This window comes from Aethalodelphis obliquidens, unplaced genomic scaffold (genome assembly GCF_003676395.1).
Source record: "Aethalodelphis obliquidens isolate GAN/ISIS:26980383/991018 unplaced genomic scaffold, ASM367639v1 scaffold16, whole genome shotgun sequence".
Taxonomy (NCBI): domain Eukaryota; kingdom Metazoa; phylum Chordata; class Mammalia; order Artiodactyla; family Delphinidae; genus Aethalodelphis; species Aethalodelphis obliquidens.
This window is the reverse complement of record NW_020837960.1, coordinates 12,979,423-13,001,490: the sequence shown is the minus strand read 5'-3', so window position 1 is coordinate 13,001,490 and position 22,068 is coordinate 12,979,423. Positions and strand designations below refer to the sequence as shown.

Here is a 22,068-nt window from a genome sequence, read left to right as displayed (position 1 = left end):
AGGTGGGAAACACAGAGGTGAGAACAAGAGTAAGGGAAGAAAAAAGACCTACAAAAACAAACCCAAAACAATTAAGAAAATTGCAATAGGAAAATATATATCGATAATTACCTTAAACGTAAATGGATTAAATGCTCCAACCAAAAGTTAAGCTGTCTCAAGAGCAGTCTCCTAAAAGCACAGAAATTTCTTCTGATACAACAAAAGGAAGAAAAAAGGCAGAAGGAGGACGGGAAGGGGAAGAACAGGAGGAGAAGAACAAAAACCAACTATTGGGGAGGTGAACAGGTTCTGGTCACTCCCATTGGCTCCGTCAAAAAAAAAAAAAAGGCATTTTTATTTTATAACTTTAATCTGATCCGTAGTTATACCAAATAGCTTGTCCACTAAAACTAACAGCTTCTCTTACACTAGACAAGGGTTTCTCATCCTTGGCACTACTGACATTTGGGCTGGGTAATTCTGTGTTGCGAGGGGCTGTCCCTGTGCACAGCAGGATGTTTGGTGGCATCCCCAATCACCAGATGCCAGGAACATGCAGCCAGTGTGACAGTCAAAAACGTCTCTGGATGCTGCCAAAGCAGCCCCCAGGTGGAAACCGCTGCACTAGATAATACATAAACACAAATACCCATCTGGAAAGAGGCAGGTTAAAAACATATTGATAATCTGCAGACAGACAATGATCAGACAGATTATTTTTGTTTCTGCAGGGCAAACCCAATAGGGAATTTACGAAGGAATTGAGGTTTAGAATAAGTGAAGCTATATATCACTTTGATAAAATCACAGTGATAGGCCTTACAGAGGCTTAGGAGACAAAATGCAGCAGGGCAATGAGGGGTGCAAATATATATGAAAAAAGCAAAATACCTTTTTATAAAAGTAATTTGTTCTTTATCACTGACAGCACGTTAAAAAAGCTGGGTGGGGACAGTACACAGGGTTTATTATAATATTCTACTTCAGTGTATGTTTGAAATGTTCCAAAATAAAAAGTTAATTTTTTTCCATTCTATTTCTCGCTTTCTTTTTTTTAATGGTGCCAATTACTCACAAAATTGATTTTGCACCTACACTCTGAAAACCACTAGAATGATGATTAAGGGCACAGGTCTACAAGCTGTATGTTGGTTAAATTATATCCTATGTAAACTCCATTTCTCTCATCAATAAAATAACAATAGTGCCTACCTCATAGGCTTGTTGTGTGAAATAAATAATTCCTGTAAATTGCTTAACATAGTGAAAAAATAAGTACTCAACAGGTTACCTACTTCTGTTTAGCTATCACTGCTTAATGACAAGAAAGACATAAACCTTAGTAAAAAGTTCCTTCAATTTTTCTAAACCAAATAGTCATGAGAATATAAAACGAGACACTATGTGTCACAGCAAATGTAACCAAGAATATAGTCCAACTATAATTCAAAGATACATGCACCCCTATGTTCACAAAAGCAGTATTCACAATAGCTAAGACATGGAGACAACCTAAATGTCCATCAACAGATGAATGGATAAAGATGATGTGGTACATATATACAATGGAATACTACTACCCACCATAAAAAAGAATGAAATAATGCCATTTGCAGCAACATGGATGGACTTAGAGATTATCACAGTCAGTGAAGTAGGTGAGACAGAGAAAGGCAGATATCATATGATATCACTTATATGTGGAATCTAAAAATATAATACAAATGAACTTATTTACAAAACAGAAAGAGACTCAGAGACACAGAAAACAAATTTATGATTACCAAAAGGGAAAGGGGGTGAGGGAAAGACGGATTGGGAGTTTGGGGTTAGCAAATGCAAATCATTACATATAGAATTGATAAGCAACAAGGTCCTACTGTATAGCACAGGGATATTCAATATCCCTGTGATAAACCTTAATGGAAAAGAATTTTAAAAGGAATATATATATATATATATATATATATGTATAACTGAATCACTTTGCTGTACAGCAGAAATTAATGCAACATTATAAATCAACTATACTTCGGTTAAAAAAAAATGTCAGAGTCCCACTGCAATGGCAATTAGTAATATACAGATGGTGATAATTTATGCAACAGTATAATTCATGTAAAAGCAGTGATAAGAAAAAAATTCAAAAAAGAAAACAGCTGTAGTTTGAAAGCTATAAAGCACACACAGATACACATAAAGCTTAATTCAAACCAACTGACTCTCAACAAACAGGGGAAATGCACCAAGCATTATTATAATGTGTCCAGTGGCTAACGAAGTGTCACAGCACTGAACTAATCTGATTAGCAAAGAGAAAGTAGAAGAATCATCTGTGCCAAAATAAAAATATAATGAGCAAGAAATAAAGTAGGGAACAAAGGAATTTAATGTTCAATTTTGAACCTCAAGTGTCCTAAGAAAAAGACTTAACTTTGAAGGAAGAAAATCTATCCTTTTGTCACTAACAAGCCATCTCACTTAAAAACATGCTAAAGAGTACCTTTAGAGTATTAGTAATTCTTAGGAGAAAATAAAGGAAAACAAACTATTTCAACACATATTTGCTTTAACAAGCCCATGTGCTATGTGCTCAGTCCTACAATAGACACTCTGGAGACAAGCATGAGCCACAGTCCCCTGCCCATAAGGTTTAATTCCGGGACAAAATGAGTAATACAAACGTTACTGCCACACAAGTCCAGATGAAGGAAGAATCAATCAAATCAAAAGGCTACAGCCATAAAGGGCAGAATGGTTATGACTGTCAAAGGCAAACAAATTCCTGCAGAGGAAAACAAGGGGAAAAGGAGAGGCAGCAGTGCCAGGAAGCTATTGTGAGAGAGAAGGGATTCCAACAGATTGGACTAGAAGAGGGTAGAGAGGATGGGTGACGTTTTCAGAGGATTTTGGATTAAGTGGTATCGAGAAATGTATATGTGTGATGTCTACTATGGGAATGACCAAGTGGGCAACTGACTGAATGTGAGAGTTAGAGGAGGCCAAGAACTATCATGGCCAAGAGAACAGAAGAATGATGTTATCACTGACAGAAATATAGATACATAGAGAATAAAGGAATGTAGAAGTCAATTTGATTTCATAACTTCCGAGTTTCAGGTGATAAGAAATCCAAGTGGATTGTCTGTTAAGACAACTAAAGATGGGATGAACATCAGATGAGAAAATAGACCTTTGTCACTGCTGCCACACTGGTCCAAGTCTCTGTCATCTCTCCCTGGATTACTGCAATAGCCTCTAGCTGCTACCCTTGTCCTCATGGTCTCTTCTCAACTGGCCAGAGAGGGCCTTCAAAATGTAAGTCAGAGTATATCACTACACTGCTCAAAACCCCCCAGTGGCTCCCCATTTCACTCAGTAAAATCCAAAACCCTTATAATGGTTCACAAATCCCTTCATGATCTGCCACCGCCAACCCCTTTCCTCTCCAGCCTAATGGCCTCTTCCCCCGGCCCATCGATTCTGCCCACACTGACTTCCTTGCTTCTCCTAGAACATTCCAGGCTTGCTCCCACCTTAGGGCAAATGTGTTCCCTCTGCCTTGAAAACTCCTAGCTGGATAACTAACTCCACAAGGCTACCCTTTGCCTCTTTCAAGACTTAGTTCAAATCCCACCTTCTCAACGAGCCCACATCTGACCACACTATTTAAAATTTCAAGCCCCACCCTCAACCTAGTACTCCTGATCCCACTTCCTGCTTTTTTCCCAGAGAACTTACCACCTTCTAGGCTGCAATACAATTTATTTATTATGTTTACTATTTGTTACTGTCTCCTCTTACTAAAATGTAAGCACTATGAAAGCTGAGATTTTGCTCACTGAAGTATCGCAGGCCTAAGTAAAAGAGGGCTTGCAAAAGCTAGGTACAAATACCAATTTTTTAAATTAACAACAAGCTGCTAAAAAGGGGTCAAACATAATGAAAACTGGGGCTTCTCTGGTGGCGCAGTGGTTAAGAATCCGCCTGCTAATGCAGGGGACACGGGTTTGAGCCCTGGTCCGGGAAGATCCCACATGCCGTGGAGCAACGAAGCCCATGTGCCACAACTACTGAGCCTGCGCTCTAGAGCCCATGAGCCACAACTACTGAGCCTGCAAGCCACAACTACTGAAGCCCATGCGCCTAGAGCCCATGCTCCACAACAAGAGGAGCCACCGCAATGAGAAGCCCACGCACCGCAACGAAGAGTAGCCCCTGCTCACCGCAACTAGAGAAAGCCCGCATGCAGCAACGAAGACCCAACGCAGCCAAAAATAAATAACTAAAATAAATAGATTTAAAAAAAAAAGAAAATGAAAACTTGAGCAAAAAAGTCACCTTGTCTCTATCAGCTCCAAGCCTGCCCATTTCTTCCAATACTTTCTAACTCAGTAATGGTCTCACCATTCAACCAGATTCTCAAGTCAAAGAAGCTTGGAAACCATCCTAGACTTCTCACTCTTCCAGTCCCTGCCCAGTCAATTCATCACCAAAAGCTGTCAAATTTCCTCTAATATCTCTAGAACAGGAGCCCTCTTTTCCACTGCCACTGTACCAGTACAAAGATTTTCATCTCTAAACTATACTATGAAATCCAAAACTGAGCTTTTTTGCTTTGCTCTAACCAGGACCATTGAACGGACTTTAGATGATGACAGAGTATGACAGGTAGCAGAAAGCTAAGTGAAGAATAGGATACTTGAAGGTGAGAGAAATAAATTTTATCTTCACTTTCTTCCCTCCTATTGATGTGCACTTATTCATATATCTGAGGTCCAGTTCAAATATTTTCTCCACTTTTGAAGCCTCTCCCATTTCCTTCAGGCAAAGTACATACTCTTTTTTGTACATAACTCTAACAGAGCACTTTCTGTAGGAATTATTTTTTCACATATCAGTTGCCCAACTGGACAGGAGTCGAGTCTTATTCTAGCGTAGAGCCTAGCATCAAAAATATCTGTTGAACAACTTTTAGTCTAGAATTGGCAATTGTAAAATGAAAACATAAGTTTGAGCAAAGGTAGTCGTACAAAGGACAAAAGAAACAGAAGTTATCTGGTTACCAGAAAATAGTAGATAAAAATACTAAACTGAAGACCCAAGGAAAATAAAAAAAAAGGCCAAACACATGAGGCTTTTCCATGTAGATGAGGGTAGAGAGATAAGCTAATAGAGATCCCCATGGAAATATTTAATAGAGAAAATAGATTATCTGGAATTCCACAGAGAAATCTGGAGGTGGAAGAAGGGCTAATCTAAATGGCCCTTAAAAATGAAACCCATTCTCTGAGATAGGAATGCTCAACTAGAAACAAATGAATTGTGTTCATCAAATGCTCATAAAATGCAGATTGTTTTAATTAAGGAGAAAGCATTGTAAAACATATCATCAGGCCCCTCTAACCCCATCACCCCAAAGACACTCAAATATTTAGAATTCAACCATTAGAAAAATTGGCTCAAAAGAGGTCTCTCAAAAACCGACAAAAGTATGTTAGCTGAGAAAATAAAGCTATTAAAATTAAACTCAACACACTGAACTTAAGTGAAGGTCTAATCTTTTCTTATAAAATTCTGTTTTATAGACCTGGGCACTAGGAAAAAGAAATAAAGAGCCCAGAAAAGCAATTTTTTTTTAATAAGAAGGTACAGTTCTATGCTTGAGAGAAAAATGGAAAAATATTCAGGATAATGTCCGCCTCCATGTATATTTCAATGTAAAATAAATGGCTTGCTCATTGTAAGATGACTCAGTCACTTACACTTTGGCAGGTTCATGACAAACCAAGCTAATACTAGAGTGGTGGCTCTTTAGCTTTTTTGGGTCCCAGATCCCTCTGAGACCCCAATGAAAGCTAGGGTCCTGTCCTGCAGAAAAACATGCAGATATACACTTAGCTAGCATTTTAAACATGTCACAGCAGTCACAGAGTCCCTGTTGTCTATTTATGACTTCCTAGAGAGCCAAGGAACCCAGTTGTACAACTGATACCTTAATGAGTAGAAATAGCAAATGACGCAAGGCTCAGAAAAGGAAATGAACCGTTAACGATTCTAGAGCATTTTTCCTGGTCCTCCGGGCAATTAAAAACACTGAACATAAAAATCTCTTCTGGTTGAATTTTATCAAGTGATATACACCCAGATATAGGTAAAATGCATGCACACACCTTAAAATACATTTGAAACCTAAAATGTTTAAAAGTAAAATCTAATATTAATAATAGTAATAACAGCTAATAGTTACTGAGCATGTACTATATACCAAGTATTATTCAAAGTGTTTTAAATATATTCATATTTATGCACTAATGTAAATAACTATTATCCGTATTTCATAAATAAGGAAATTAAGGCCTAAAAAGGTGCAAAGAGAGTTAAGGAACAATGACATGAAACAGAAATGACTGAGATTAGGCAGCAAAGACCTCCCTTATAGTGTGCACCATCTAATAGCAACTTAGACCTGCACTTGTATTATCACAGTTCTACAAAGCAAGAACATATTGTACAAACTCCAGAAGAAGGATGACAATCTTGATCTTTTTCCATATTCCTGGCAAGATAATCCTTATAATACCATGTTCACTTTGGAGTACACTGTAACCAGAAATGTGAATACAAAATGTTCAAAAAGATCACAATGCTAACCAAAGGATTTACGAGATTAAAAATGAAAGATTAATTTTGAGGGTAACAAACCTTAGCTTTCTAAACCACTGTCCTCTGTATACGTACCAGCAATGAATCATGCTTTGGAAAAATGAGCAACTTGATAAGAGGTAAAAAATCTGAAATAGGGCACCTTTTTCTACCAAGGAAGCTCAAGTTTCCCTACCTCAAGCTTTTTTTCAGACTGCTTCCTTTTTATCATATTGGTGCCAACACCTCTTCTACTCCAGGGACACACACAAAAGTAGAGAAAACCTCACAGGTTCAATAGGTCTTATTAAATCCCATCAGTTGCAAGACTAATTCAGATTCCTTGGATGTGCCTATGCTATGCCCTGCACAACGTAGCATACAATAAATATTTGTTGAATGGTTGAATCTTCTCCAGGAGAAAATGCATACGTTTAACATTTTCTACTTCCCATAATATTACACTACAAATTATTATGGTAACAGAATAATGTAATAATACAAATCTTTTACCTTACCATTTTTTAAATTCTACGTCCCAGGGGGGAAAAAAAGACTAATTTTTTTGACATCAATTTATGCAGCTATTGGCAATCCAAGACACCACAAAAAATTTATCTGAGTACAGGTGACGCCTGAACAACATGGGTCTGAACTGCACAGGTCTACTTATATGTGGATTTTTCTCAATGGTAAATACTACAGTACTACACAATCTACAGTTGTTACGTTTGAGCACACAGAACCACAGATATGGAGGAAGCTTGGATACAGAGAACCCACTGTAAATTACAGGCGCTTTTTTTTTTTTTGGAGTACGCGGGCCTCTCACTGTTGTGGCCTCTCCCGTTGCGGAGCACAGGCTCCAGACGCGCAGGCTCCAGACGCGCAGGCTCAGCGGCCATGGCGCACGGGCCCAGCCGCTCCGCGGCATGTGGGATCTTCCCAGACTGGGGCACGAACCTGCGTCCCCTGCATCGGCAGGCGGACTCTCAACCACTGCGCCACCAGGGAAGCCCCTACAGGCGCATTTTCAACTCTGTGAGGGTTGCTGCCCTTAACCTTCCCATTTTTCAAGGATCAACTATATACTCTATTTAAACAATAATGTTCTTAACATATTATAATTTCTTACAGCTTTCTTTTTTTTTTCCTAACATCTTATCGGAGTATAATTGCTTTACAATGTTGTGTTAGTTTCTGCTGCATAACAAAGTGAATCAGCTATACATATACATATATCTCCATATCCCTTCCCTCTTGAGCCTCCCGCCCACCCTCACTATCCTACCCCTCCAGGTGGTCACAAAGCACCGAGCTGATCTCCCTGTGCTATGCGGCTGCTTCCCACTAGCTATCTATTTTACATTTGGTAGTATATATAAGTCCATGCACTCTCTCACTTCGTCCCAGCTTACCCTTCCCCCTCCCCGTGTCCTCAATCTTACAGCTTTCTTTGTAATGTTTAATGAAAATACAACAAAACCATGGATGTTTTTCTTTTAAACAACCAATAAACTTTCTGAATCAGGTAAGAGAAATTAGTTCTGTTAAAGTGAGGTGGCCTGCTGCTTTACTACTAATATGCTAAATTCAGTGAAGCTTAAAACCAAGAAACAATGAAAATAAACATATACTCTTACATATGCCACAAAAAAAGTTCCCTTTATATTTAATTCACAAACTGAAACACCTGCTCTGATTTACTGAACTGTTAAAACATCTGAGAGCAAACACACAAAAGTAAAAACTATACACAGTTTTCTTAGAAGTTGATACCAATGAAAAGAAATTAATTCCTATGCATTAAAAAGTATAGAAAGCATGCAAGAGCCAAAATATTCCCTCTATTTTGACTAAATATTCCCTAATATTCAGGAGTACTTTTTAAAACACAACTTATAGTTACTGAATATTAATTTACCAAAACAGGCAAGGATGACCTTATCTTGGCAAAACTCATAATACTGTTTCCTCAACATCCTAGAAGACAGCTTGATGCACCACACTCTTCCATCTGCTTTGTTCTATTTCTTCATGCCCCAAATGGAAATTAAACCCTTCCAGTAACAGCCAAAATTTCATCAGTCACAGGAAAGTACTTAGCGCAGAGAAGTAGTATGATATGAATAAGAGGTAGAAAGAACAACAGGTGGAACAGCCCCGGTAATGACCTTAGAGTATGCGTTGAGAGAGAAAATCTACACAACATGTACAGGAATTGCATTTAAATAATTCTCTTCCCACTTACCTGATGAGCTCTCAGTAAACACCGTTAATGTCTGTCCTCCAACACTTTGCAAGACAAATGGATGTTCTCTAGGAGCACTGACTGAAGCTGGTTTCCCGCCAATATCATGAATGTTTGCAAGATCCTCACTCAAAGTAAATGACACCTAGGAGACACATTAACCAGAGCTTATTACAATAGATTTCTGTATTCAAAGTATCTGTACAGAAATTCTAACTATAAATCAAATACTTTTTTAATGTGAATCTTTTCCAGTCATTTTATTAAGCATTTTTTAAAAACTTTATCAAAAAATTTTAAATAATTAGTCCTAATAGGAGAATCTATCCCCTTTTGTCAGAATAATGGGGCTAATCTACCATTATATAGACAGCTTTCAAATGTTTTCTCTGGTCTATGGCTGAAAAACTTCTATTTACACAATAGAAATAAATTTTTTTTCCTAAGGTGTCTGAGGCCAAGGAAGAAACCATGTCTTGTTATATTTATACCCCTAAATAAATTAGATAAGTATTAGGTGGATGGATGGATTGACAGATAGATAGACAGATAGACAGACAGACAGACAGATCTATCATCCATTCATCCATTCATCCATCCATCTCCTAGCAAAATGCCTGGCACACAGAAGGAAAACAGTGTTTGCTGAATGACTGAACATTTTAGAAGTATTAAGAAAGCGACTGTACTTGAAGCAGGGGGAAGTGAGCTATTTACTCAGGAAGCTTAAACACTCCCATAAGCAGAGGATGTCTTTCTTTTTAGATCCAGTAACTGTATGAGTACACGGTGCTGTTTTACTTTTGAATATTTCAACAAATACAACTAAATATTCGTAAGGATAACTCAATATTGAGGTTTAGAATAAAAAGACACAGTAGGTGTTCTTTCAAAATGATTTTTACCATATCTCCCCGAATTTTACATCAAAGGGATTTATAAACTTAACATACTGATCTCTTAACCACGTAGAAAGATTATGAAGTATTATTAAATGTCTCTCTACTATGCGAAAGGTACTGCAAATTATGTCCTGGACTTAATGGGTCAAAATCTAAAGCCTTCAAAAATCCAAATCAAATGCATTTGCCAACCTGAAATAATGCTTAAAGTATTACTGAAACAATGCTAACTTTCATAGTACCAGAGAGGGGATATTTAGGTCAAAGTAGAAAAATGCTAAGCATGAACAACTAGAAAGGAGCGTATTCATTCACACAAGAGAGGCATTTATACTAGTATGTGTTCCTGACCAGCCACCAGCTTGATGTGGAGTTTTCCAGAATGCAAACACTACCCTCTCTTTACTATTACTAATGCATAGTAAAATAATCTAATGTTTTAAATAAAATTTCCATAGGAATAATCTTACCTCGGTTCTTCCTTGATTTCTGAAAGAGAGGAAAGAAAAAATTTTCAATTATTTAATTTCATATTTTTTTCAAATGTAAGCTAAGAACTAAAAGAAATAATGCTACTTCATATTTACATAAAAATATTACATTTACAGAGATTAACTAATATTTATCCTTGGCTCTCCTAAACTATTCTATTTGTAATCCTATAGGAAAAACAAATACACATTAATCCCACATGAGTATTTTAGATATTATGAGTTTGTGTCTCTTAACACTATTACAACCTGACCTAATAATATTTTATCCAAATAATGATCTTATTACAATTCTTATTTTAATTTCTGAGTATTTTAATTTATTATTTATTTATTATTTTTGGCTGCGTTGGGTCTTCGTTGCTGCGCACGGGCTTTCTCTAGTTGCGGCGAGCGGGGGCTACTCTTCGTTGCGGTGTGCGGGCTTCTCATTGCGGTGGCTTCTCTTGCTGCGGAGCACGGCTCTAGGCATGCTGGCTTCAGTAGTTATGGCACACGAGCTTAGTAGTTGTGGCTTGTGGGCTCTAGAGCACAGGCTCAGGAGTTGTGGCGCACGGGCTTAGCTGCTCCACGGCACGTGGGATCTTCCCGGACCAGGGCTCGAACCCGTGTCCCCTGCATTCACAGGCAGATTCTTAACCACTGTGCCACCAGAGTAGCCCTCTGAGTATTTTTAGCATTCAGCAGCATGTGAATGGCATATTTAATACCAGATATATAGAACTTCAACAAATTTTACTATTTATTTTGTCTAGCTGAAGAAGTTTCACTTACCTAACAAAATCTTAAAGATCAAAAATTATTTTTAAATTATAAGCAATTTTCTCTGCTATAAAAATAATATATGCCCATGTAGAAATAATGTTATTACAGACAAGCCAAAAGTTTTAAATTAGCCAAGATTCTACTGTTAACATCTACTGCTATCCCCAGTAAATATCCTTCCATACGATTTTTAATTTATTTGAATTACATTTTTAAATTTTTCTTTTTCTTTTTTTAATAAATATGGGATCAATGTACACCCTAATAATAGCCTAATTAAAAAAAAATCATGTATTAAATACCTGCAAAGTACTGAGTGGAAGGCCCCTATCCCTAGCCAGCAGAAGATATAAAAGCTAAATCCAGGGACTTCCCTGGTGGCGCAGTGGTTGAGAGTCCGCCTGCCAATGCAGGAGACATGGGTTCGCGCCCTGGTCCGGGAAGATCCCACACGCCGCGGAGCGGCTGGGCCCGTGAGCCATGACCATGGAGCCTGTGCTCCACAACAGGAGAGGCCACAACAGTGAGAGGCCCGCATACCACACAAAAAAAAGCTAAATCCATAACTATAAAGTGAGATAAATTTTAATTTTAATTAAGAGAGCCACAGTGTGCTAGGATTAGGTAGGCGTACACCACTTCTTCCATTTTAAGAGTTAAGGACTGGCTCAACAAGAGGCAGCTTTTGAGCTATAGTATCAAACGTAAAACAGATAGCTAGTGGGAAGCAGCCGCATAGCACAGGGAGATCAGCTCGGTGCTTTGTGACCACCTAAAGGGGTGGGATACCTAGGGTGGGAGGGAGGGAGACGCAAGAGGGAAGAGATATGGGAACATATGTATATGTATAACGGATTCACTTTGTTATAAAGCAGAAACTAACACACCATTGTAAAGCAATTATACTCCAATACAGATGTAAAAAAAAAAAACCACTGATAGAAGAGGAAATGACTGAAAGGAAAAAGGATGGATTTAAGATCATGCTGCCATTTCCCGTCAGTGACTAGAAATCACCCAGATGCAATTAGGGAACACAGGAGGGGAGGTCAACTTCCTTTTCATATACAGTTGACCCTTGAACAAGGCAGGGGTTAGGGCAGACGACACCCTCTATGTTCATGGTTCCATGTCCATGGATTCAACCAACAGCAAACGTGTGGAACTGTAGCATATACTGACTGAAAAAAACCCATGTAATCAGTGGACCTGTGCAGTTCAAACTCTTATTGTTCAAGGGACAACTGTATATATTATAATGGCACCTTAGTTGGAATGATAAGAGATTGATCAACTCTGGATGAGTTAATTTTCTAGAATAAATATTAACCCTTGAAAACTTAAAATTTATTTTAAAAGGATTATGTATTGCTTTGTCTTGGTATATGAATGTATGAAGTATACATGACCTTTTGTCATTCTACATTACAACTAAAATATACCCTTCCCATGATGATCTGTGGTCAAAGTTATAAACATCCACTATTGTAAAACACAGTAATGGCTTCAGAAATGGATGAAGTAAACACCTGGCCCACCCTTTCACCGAAAGTCTCATAATGTTTCTCGTTACTCTGAGTCTGTTTCTCAATACTCCACAGATACTTCTTTAGACTCCAACCTCGTTCCTCTTGCCTTTTTAAAAAAAATTAATGTCTTTCCTTTTTCTTACACTCTTAAAATACATCTTAGATTTGACACCAATGGGGCCAGACTTTTCATTAATCACTGATAACCAATAAATCACCTGCTTCTTCAGGATAAGAAAACCAACCAAATAATAATAATAATAACCCTGTGCTCCCACAGGATTTTTTGTGGTTTTTGTTTTGTTTCATTTTGAATTCCTATTCATATGTCCCCTTCTTGAACAATATAGCTCAAAAACCAATAGGGGAGGCCAAGCAAGGTAGGCATCTGCAGAGTGGGTTGAGCAGAGCAGTCATAGCCCAAGTGGAAAGGAAGCGCCTGGGGTAGAGAGGGCAGGCCGAGGCAAGGTGCCAGAGCCCATGGGGTAAAGGAGGGCACCCCATAACGGAACAGCTCAACAAGAAATGGGTCAGAGCCTAGTGAGGCGAGGGCATCCACATGGAAGGACAGACTGAAACAGGCTATTGGAGCCCTAGCAGGGTAAGGAGGCATGCCTTTGAGGAGAGGGCAGCCTCACAACAGGGGGTGGAAGCCTAGAAGGGCTGAGGAGAGCATCCCTGTGGAGGGCAGCAAAGGTTAACAACAGCCTAACAAGGCTTGCTATAGCGCAAGGAGGGTGAGGAGGGCAATCACCAATGCGGGGAGAAGTGGGGGACTCTGAACAAGTAAGAACAAAGGCCTGAACAAATAAGTGAATATATTAAGAATAACAGGAACCAGGTTCCTCACTTTCAGAAAAGAGGTACGAATATGAAAAGGGAGGAAACTAGAACACACCCTGTAGTGCTGAACTGGAGCTGGGTATTGGTATAAATTCATGATCTTCAACACATGTAAATATAAAAATAAATGCAGACCTAGAGGTATGTGTGTGTACATATACAGCCACTTAGAGGGTCTGGGAGCAGCCATGAGCACCTGTGGTATCCAGAGCTCAGTTTCCAAATCCCATTTTCCTCTAGAGGAAACCAGGCCTCTTTGGAGAAATGACTGACTCTAGGGCTCAGACAGAAATGTACAAGATGAGTCTAAAACATCTTTCCTTAACAAAAAGTAAGTACTCAAAGAATGATGAAGACATGCCCAAAGTCTATGGGACTTACACTACTGAACTGTACACTTAAAAATGGGTAAGGTGGTAAATTTTATATGTATTCTTTACCACAATAAAGAAAACAAAGATCATGAGTGCCAGCTAGAAGGAGCTTCCATTGGCTAAACTTTGGACAATTTGAACATCAGAATAAATGATGATAGATTGAGTCTCTCAGTGTCTTTCTGTAAGGGCAGCACCAAGAACTGAACATAATGCTTGCACTGTGAATTAACCGGCAGAGGAAACAGTAGGATTATTATTCTACTTTGTTTTGATCAGCAATGTGTATCTGTGCCTATGTGTGTGTATTATATACGTATATGTGTGTATATATATATGTGCATTGATATACATATATGTTTTGCCACACTGCCCTTCAGAAAGTTTGTACTGATTTAAACTCCTATCAACAGCATAACACTGTTCTAAAGTTAGTCAATTTTTATAACAAAAAATTATCTCATTGATGTTTTTTATTTGCATATTTTCTATTATTAGTGGGCCCCGATATGACCTTGGAAGTTAAGTGTGTTTAGAAATAAAACAAGAAATTAAACGTCTCTGAAAGAAGCTGTATTAGTACAAACTGTATGACTGTCAGTAAAATAGGACATATATCAAACATTTTGAAAACTGAAGTTTGCTGAGGCAGGATGGTAATGTAGAAAGGCTGGTTTTAAAATTAAACAAACTAAAGCAAAACTATAAACCAATTAAAATGCAGTACACATCAGATGTCCAAAGGTATAAGAATAGTCCAAGTACAGTGATTTAGGGACATGGCATGAATTGCTTGACGAAAATGGCCCAAATGTTACCAACTGTTAAGAGAAGCTGTTACTCTCATCTTATTCTGGACTCTCCTTTTTTCAGGTATTGAAAGAACCAAATTTGGGAAGAGCTGCATTCCCAGCAGCATGTGTTCCCCTCCCCTCTGCCTCTCTTGATTCCTTTACTCCACAGTGCCTGTCTCTGCTGGAATCAGCGTCCACACCATGTATTTCTCCCTAGCTTCTGGCCTACTGCACAGCAAGCTGGTGTTGCTGCTTAACTCTGGGAGAGCTGACGGGGAGGGGAGGCGCCAGACATGATGCAGGGTCTACTGCCTGTACTCTGTGGGGTGTGGGGCATGGCAGCAGGTGAACACTTATGGAGTATTTTACATGCACTTAGCCTATGAGGTATTAATACCATCTCCTTTTCACAGATGAGGAAACAGAGAGGGTAATAAGCAACTTCCCCAAAGTCACATAGCTGGTAAATGACAAGGCCCGGATAAAGCCCAGAGCTGACTGACTCCTGAGTCCATACTCATTATCGGTATACCACACTGCCTTTTTAAAACCTTAGGTATTTTTCATTTTTTACCCAAATATACGTTTTTTCAACCACACAGATAACCCACCAAATGGTTAATCTGCCTCTAAGGATCAATAGTTGATCATACATCTTCTAGTCTTTAAAAATACTTGAAGACAGTTTCACTGGTTTGCCCTAAGTCTTCTCTTATTAAACAGCCATCGTGCCTTCAAACGTTCCTCACAGGAAATTGATTTTAGTTTCCTCATTGTCCTCGTCTCACTCCACTGAATGAACTTACTTGTTCATGTCTCTAAGTGCAGCACTAAAAACTGAACACAGTGTTTGCTCTGGAAGCTCACTGGCGAAGAAGAGTGGGGTTATCATCCCACTTCATTCTCAACAACAATCATTTATTAATGGAGCCTTCTGTTTATAGCCACAAAACCTTGATGAGTTATATTTAGCTGAAATTAAAGTATTGATAACTTAGTCACAGGCACTGCTAAGCCACTCCTTGCTCATCCTACACTTGTTTAATAGTGAATCTAGTAATCAGTAAGAAGAATGAAAACTAAGTAAATTAGAAACATAAATAAGATAGCCAGTAGACCTACTCTAGAACAAGCTGTTTTCAAGCATTTCCATAGCAATCTTAGGATACCAACTACTAAAAATCTGTTCCCACCATTAAAAGCATCTAGTTCTTCTACACAGCAAGATTATATTTCATGTTAGGTAGAAAATCTGCTAGATTTTTTATTTACATATAAAATACACATACACACATCTGTTAATATTAAGGGCAAACATACAGTTTATTGCCAAAGCCAGGACACTCTGGAGAGTGAAAGAGGGGACACTATTAATAATTACACAGGAAAAATATGTAAACCAGTGCTGTAAAACATGTAAACTGGTCACGACCTAGGGATACGGCCTCCCTATGCACATTAGATGTAACTATGTAAAACACCTGCTTTAAACTAAGGACAAGCTTGAAATTTTCTTCCAAACAAAGGGTGATCAAGAAAAGGTGATCACAGCACACCCACTACTGTTTATTCAGCATGCTATCTTTAATATTTACCTTAGGGATGAAAGCAGTACTTAGCGCTTACATAGGTTTCCCTAGAGCTTGGCTCCTTTAACTCTGTTTCCCATACCAGCTCCCTCCTCCCCACACCAAAAGATTTTACATTCCTCAACTAGGTATTTTCTTCACACAGAGGTTTTCAGGAATGCAATATTCATGGTAGGGAAAGGTAGCGAATCTAAACTCAGAAGATTAAGTATCTGTCCAAAGTCTCACCGATAGTAAGTGACAGAGCTGGCACTGGAACCTGTTGGAGTTTTCTTACCACTCAAAGGACTGAATTTAAGCCCAGTTCTGCTATGAAACGTGTAGCTGTTTCTTAAGAAAAGAAGATGTTACTTCTCTCTACCTAACATTAGAACTTTGGATATAAAAGCATGCCCATTTCCAATAAATATCTTGTGAAAACAAAAGGAAGAATTAAAAGATCTGTCTGAAACAAATGCAAGTAAGATAAAGAACAAAAATATTGATATTTAGGGCATAAACCATGAAAGTATCAAAGCTTCTTACTTTAAAGACATGACATCATCCAAGAACACAGGATTGCTCCTCCAAAGAACAAAACCCAGAGGGTGTCCAAATAACATTTAGAAATTGAGAAGATGAGAAGGAGCCAGCAAGAGAGTGATGCCTCAGAAGTGAGGTGAAAAAAAAGGGTTTGAGGGTAGAAGTGATCAACTATGTCAAATTCTGTTGAAGGTCAATTGAGAAGAGCTGCTAGTTGACTCTTAGATTTAACAATGTGGATGTGGTAGGGGCTTCCCTGGTGACGCAGGGGTTAAGAATCCGCCTGCCAACGCAGGGGACACGGGTTTGAGTCCTGGTCTGGGAAGGTCCCACATGCCGCAGAGCAACTAAGCCCGTGTGCCACAACTACGGAGTCTGCGCTCTAGAGTCCAAGTGCCACAACTACTGAGCCCACGTGCCACAACTACTGAAGCCCGCGCGCCTAGAGCCCGTGCTCCACAGCAAGAGAAGCCAATGCAATGAGAAGCCTGCGCACCACAGCGAAGAGTAGCCCCTGCTCTCCGCAACTAGAGAAAGCCCGCGCACAGCAACGAAGACTCAACATAGCCAAAAATAAAATAAAATAAATTTTTTTAAAAACTTAAAAAAAAAAAGAATGTGGATGTGGTAGATTGTAAAAAAAAAAAAAAATTTAGGACTACAAATTACTTGCCTCAAACCCCATCAAGCGGTAGAGTCTACTGCAAGTTACATTTACATTTGGCAAACATGATGCAAGCACAGCTTGCAAAGCACTTGTGTAGTGGGGCTTCCCTCTCTCTTGCTACTAGGAACTCTTTCACCACCATGTGAAGAAGCACGCTGGAGATGAAAAACACGTGGCAACTGCCCCAGCTGACAGCAAGCCAACCACCGGACACATAAATGAGGCCATTCTAGCCAGGAAGACCAGCCAGGTCAGCCTCAACCAGAACTGTCTAGAACGGCCCCATAGAATTATAAGCTAATAAAATGGTTTTGTTCTAAGCCACTAAACTTTGGGGTGGTTTGTTATGAAACAAAAACTCAGTGATAAAGACGTGGATATTGGTGGTATACAAGAGCCATTTGAATGGAGTAGTGGGCATGGAAATCTGATTAGAGCCGGATTAAGAATGAATGGACAGTAAGAGGGGAACACAAGGCCTATGGCTGACACCAGCTGAGCTATGGAGGCTTCCTTTTCAAACAAGGTTATTTTCTCAACCAGGAAACAATACTCTTAGATTGTTTACTAGGTGTTCCCTACCCTCTTCCAAAGCCTCTATAAATAGGTATGGTGGCACAATGGCAAATCCTTCTCCTGAAGCCCTTAACTTGGTGCATCCAGTTATGCCCAAGTATACCTCCTCAAAGATGCGGAGCGGATAGATGGATGAGGGAACTACATACTCTGCTACTTCACTGCCAATAGGCTTTACCAATACATTTTACTTGATATTTACACCTTTCATTAGAGGAGTGTGTGTGTGTGTGTGTGTGTGTGTGTGTGTGTGTGTGTACACACTAATCCTTACAGGGCACCTAATCATCTCTTGACAAGCCTTGGAATGCTCGTTACTTCTTATTTTTCAGGTAAATTCTCTGTTTGCAAAAGAACTCTAATTACATTTAAAAGCGCTTGTACAAAAAAATTCAAAAAAGTTTTATAAAATGTCAAAAATTCATAAATAACTTACTTGGCAATCCGCAGTTTCCCAACTTCACCTCTTCCAGGGGCTTTAGTCCATTGCTGTGACAAATATTTAGGAACCTAAAACAAAATAAGACACTATTAGACTATGTTTTAGATGCTAACAAATCTTTTTAAACATAAAGTGATATATGGCTTCTATATATACTTTCTGTCTGTAATAATTGCTAATTAAGTAGCAAGCTCTCATTATATGTTTTGCACTAAAGAGGTACTAAGATATGTAAGAAATGATTTTAGCTCTCAGTGTTTAAAGTCAGTCGAGTTGATGACACAAAACTAAAACTGGTCATATAACTTAACAATAATGAAGTGCTAACTTATGTTCCCAGATAAATCCAATAAAAGTTCAGAGATGAGAAAGGCTACCAAAAGAGGCTTCTTGGAGGAGCATAACATTCTGACATGATATTATTATTATATATGTGTGTGTGTGTGTGTGTGTGTGTGTGTGTGTGTGTGTGTGTGTGTGTGGTACGCGGGCCTCTCACTGCTGTGGCCTCTCCCATTGCGGAGCACAGGCTCCGGACGCACAGGCTCAGTGGCCATGGCTCACGGGCCCAGCCGCTCCGCGGCATGTGGGATCTTCCCGGACCAGGGCACAAACCCATGTCCCCTGCATCGGCAGGTGGACTCTCTACCACTGTGCTACCAGGGCGCCACCTGACATGATATTATTTAGAGACACTACTGAGCTTAGATGATTCAAAAGTCATATTTTATATTTTTATATATTTTACATATATTTATTATGTATAAGATTATAACTGACCAATATGATGAAGGATCTGCTGAAATAAAAGAAATTATTCAATATAACAGCTAGCAGTTATATAATAGTACTTTCCTGACACTTATATGCATTTTTTATACATTTATACCTCACGTCTCTACAGGGAACTTTTTTTAAAATTAATTAATTAATTTTATTTTTGGCTGCGTTGGGTCTTCGTTGCTGCATGTGGGCTTTCTCTAGTTGCGGTGAGCGGGGGCTACTCTTCTTTGCAGTGCGCGGGCTTCTCATTACAGTGGCTTCTTGTTGCAGAGCACAGGCTCTAGGCGTGCTGGCTTCAGTAGTTGTGGCACGCAGGCTCAGTAGTTGTGACTTGTGAGCTCTAGAGCACAGGCTCAGTCGTTGTGGCACACGGGCTTAGCTGCTCCATGGCATGTGGAATCTTCCCAGACCAGGGCTCGAACCCGTGTCCCCTGCATTGGCAGGCGGATTCCTAACCACTGCAACACCAGGGAATATCCCCATTTTCCAGATTATGAATTTGGAGCACCCAGGGATTATAAAATTTAGCCAAGGGTATATAATTAGCAAATGAGGAGCCAGGATTCAAATCCAGGCAGTGTGGTTCCAGCATCTATGTTCTTAACTGTGTTGTGTCTGAAATTAGATATATGTAATCAGAAGGGTTTTCATTCTCAAAAAGATTAAGGGAATATATGCTGAATGTCTAGTATGGATCTTATCTCATTTCTTCTAACAAGTAGTCTGAACTCGGGAATCAGTACGTACTTTTAAGGTATGCTCCATACTTTATATGTACACGTAAAGTATGAAGCATAATGCCTCACACAAACAAGCATTCAGTGAGTGTCAGGTGTCATTATTATTTCCCACAGTAATCCTGGAATGATAACATGAACATGAATGTGTAACTGAGTCAGAGAGACCTTCCAAGGCTGGAAAGGAAAAAAAAATTCTATCTAGCACAATTTCTTTTGCAAAAAGAACCACTTGACCATTAGTCAAACAAACAGCAGTGCTCTGGATATAGTAAAAATTCAAGAATAAAAGAAGATCCTAATGGTGTTTGTTCATTCTTTACACTGAACTATACTGAACAACTACCGTGTCAGACAATATGCTAGAAAAGATGAAGGGGAAGGGAGGCAACAGTGTCAGGTACAGGGCTACACATGTTACACCCACTATGCCATTTAATCCTCCCAATCACCCTGCAAAATTGCTGCCGCTCTCCTCATTCTATATATAAGAAAACCGAGGCTCAGGGGGTTGAAATAACATGGTTAGCTAGTGTCAGCCACGAGAGGCCTCCAGATCGGTCAGATGTTCTCTTTGTTATACAACTAAATAAGAGTATGTAAAAGGTCCTAAAGGAAAAGGGGTTTTGAAGATTCCACATCTTAAAGTTTCAACTACACTGCACTCCACTTATCCATGCACGCTTAGAGGATTTGGCAAACTCCTTCTGCTAACTGTATCTACCTATTAGGTCTCCTTTGATTACCAACGAGAAGAAAACCCACTTAGTCATACAGAGGATTTACTGGCAAAAGTAACTAAAAATTCCAGAGGCAGTTTTAAAGTGGCTTGATTAAGGGCTCAAATGATGTAACCAGGCCTCTTTCACCATCTCTCATCTCTTCTCACCACACTGACTCACTTCTTTGACAGCCTTCCCCCCTGTGTAGCAAGATGGCTGAAAGCCGCTCCTGAAGAGCAAGAGTTCTCCTTCCCCAAATCCCCAGCAGAACTGTAATTGTCTCTCGTGGCTTTGACTAGGTCATGTGTCCTTCTTTGGGCCTATTACTGAACCCACAGATGAGATCCTTGCACTGTCAGCCTGAGTCAATGACACCTCTGGCGAGGGACAGTCAACGCCATTAGAATCACACAGACTGAAGACGGAGCACTAAGTAAGTGCTGTTACAGTGTCAGAGCAAGAGGATACTTAGTCAAAGAAGCAAATGTCAACATTACCTGTCAGAACTAAATACAAGATCTGAAACTGATCTGGACAAATACTGTTACAACATCAAATAAAACCCTGAATCCTTGAACTATGTAAATTATTCCCTCATGGCCTCAATCTTGAAATACTGCCTAACAAGTGAGCCTTTGCTTCTTGCTTGTCTTTGATTTTTAGCCCCAGGGAACCTTCTTGTCAATTACTCTAACACAAAGAGAAAATTATGTTCTACAGATAGCAGCCTACTCTACCAAGCGATCACAAGCTGTATTCCCTAACAAAGTCTTTAGGGGAAAGATGGTGGCTTTTCTTCATCATATTCCAAGTTACTGATTCAAATCAGCCCTACATTTACATACTGTAAAACTTTCTCGTTATCAGTAACAGTACCCCTCTCCGCAAACTGTATTTCAAGGAACAATTCTGACCACCACCTCCTAACTTCCTGGCCCTTTCCTCAGTACTTCGACTCCAACAATTCTTCCATCCCTCAAATCATAGACTCTACATCTGTACCCTGTCCCTGTCTGCTTATGTCCTCACGCCTCTCTTTAACGGAGCTACATTTCACAACCCATCATTATAACCATTCTCTTGCCCCTAACTCCCTCCATCATACTGGCCTGGCAGAACCTAATCCTGATTAAAGCCAAGCTATACTACTACTTATTTTATTAATTTATCTATTTATTGTTTTATTTGATCGTGCTCTATTCTTCCTCTACACTTGCACCTGAGCAGCTGAAGAAAAACAATCATGCTCAACGGTCTCCCTTGAAATACACGGCTACTAACATCAAGTAAGCCCTTCAAGATGCCAGGCAATTTAACGACCTCCCTGGTCAATTCTCACCTGCAGTGGGAAAGCCACTGCAGACAAGGTCACATGTTCTTTTCACTCTTCAAATACGTAACACTTCTTCCTTCCTCTTCCACTGAGGAAAGACGAACAATCAAAAGGATACTTC

The 22,068-nt window shown here is 39.3% G+C and overlaps 1 protein-coding gene across 1 annotated transcript in view; it reads right to left on the bottom strand.

The window, feature by feature from the left end:
- GTF2F2 (general transcription factor IIF subunit 2) overlaps positions 1-22,068 on the bottom strand; it is a 150,433-nt gene that overhangs the window by 117,362 nt on the left and 11,003 nt on the right. The window contains exons 2-4 of the mRNA XM_027116225.1: positions 18,367-18,440; positions 10,251-10,269; positions 8,879-9,023 (exon numbers count right to left, since the gene is read on the bottom strand). Of these exons, the coding sequence (XP_026972026.1) occupies positions 8,879-9,023; positions 10,251-10,269; positions 18,367-18,440 (238 nt within the window). The remainder of the gene's footprint in view (positions 1-8,878; positions 9,024-10,250; positions 10,270-18,366; positions 18,441-22,068) is intronic.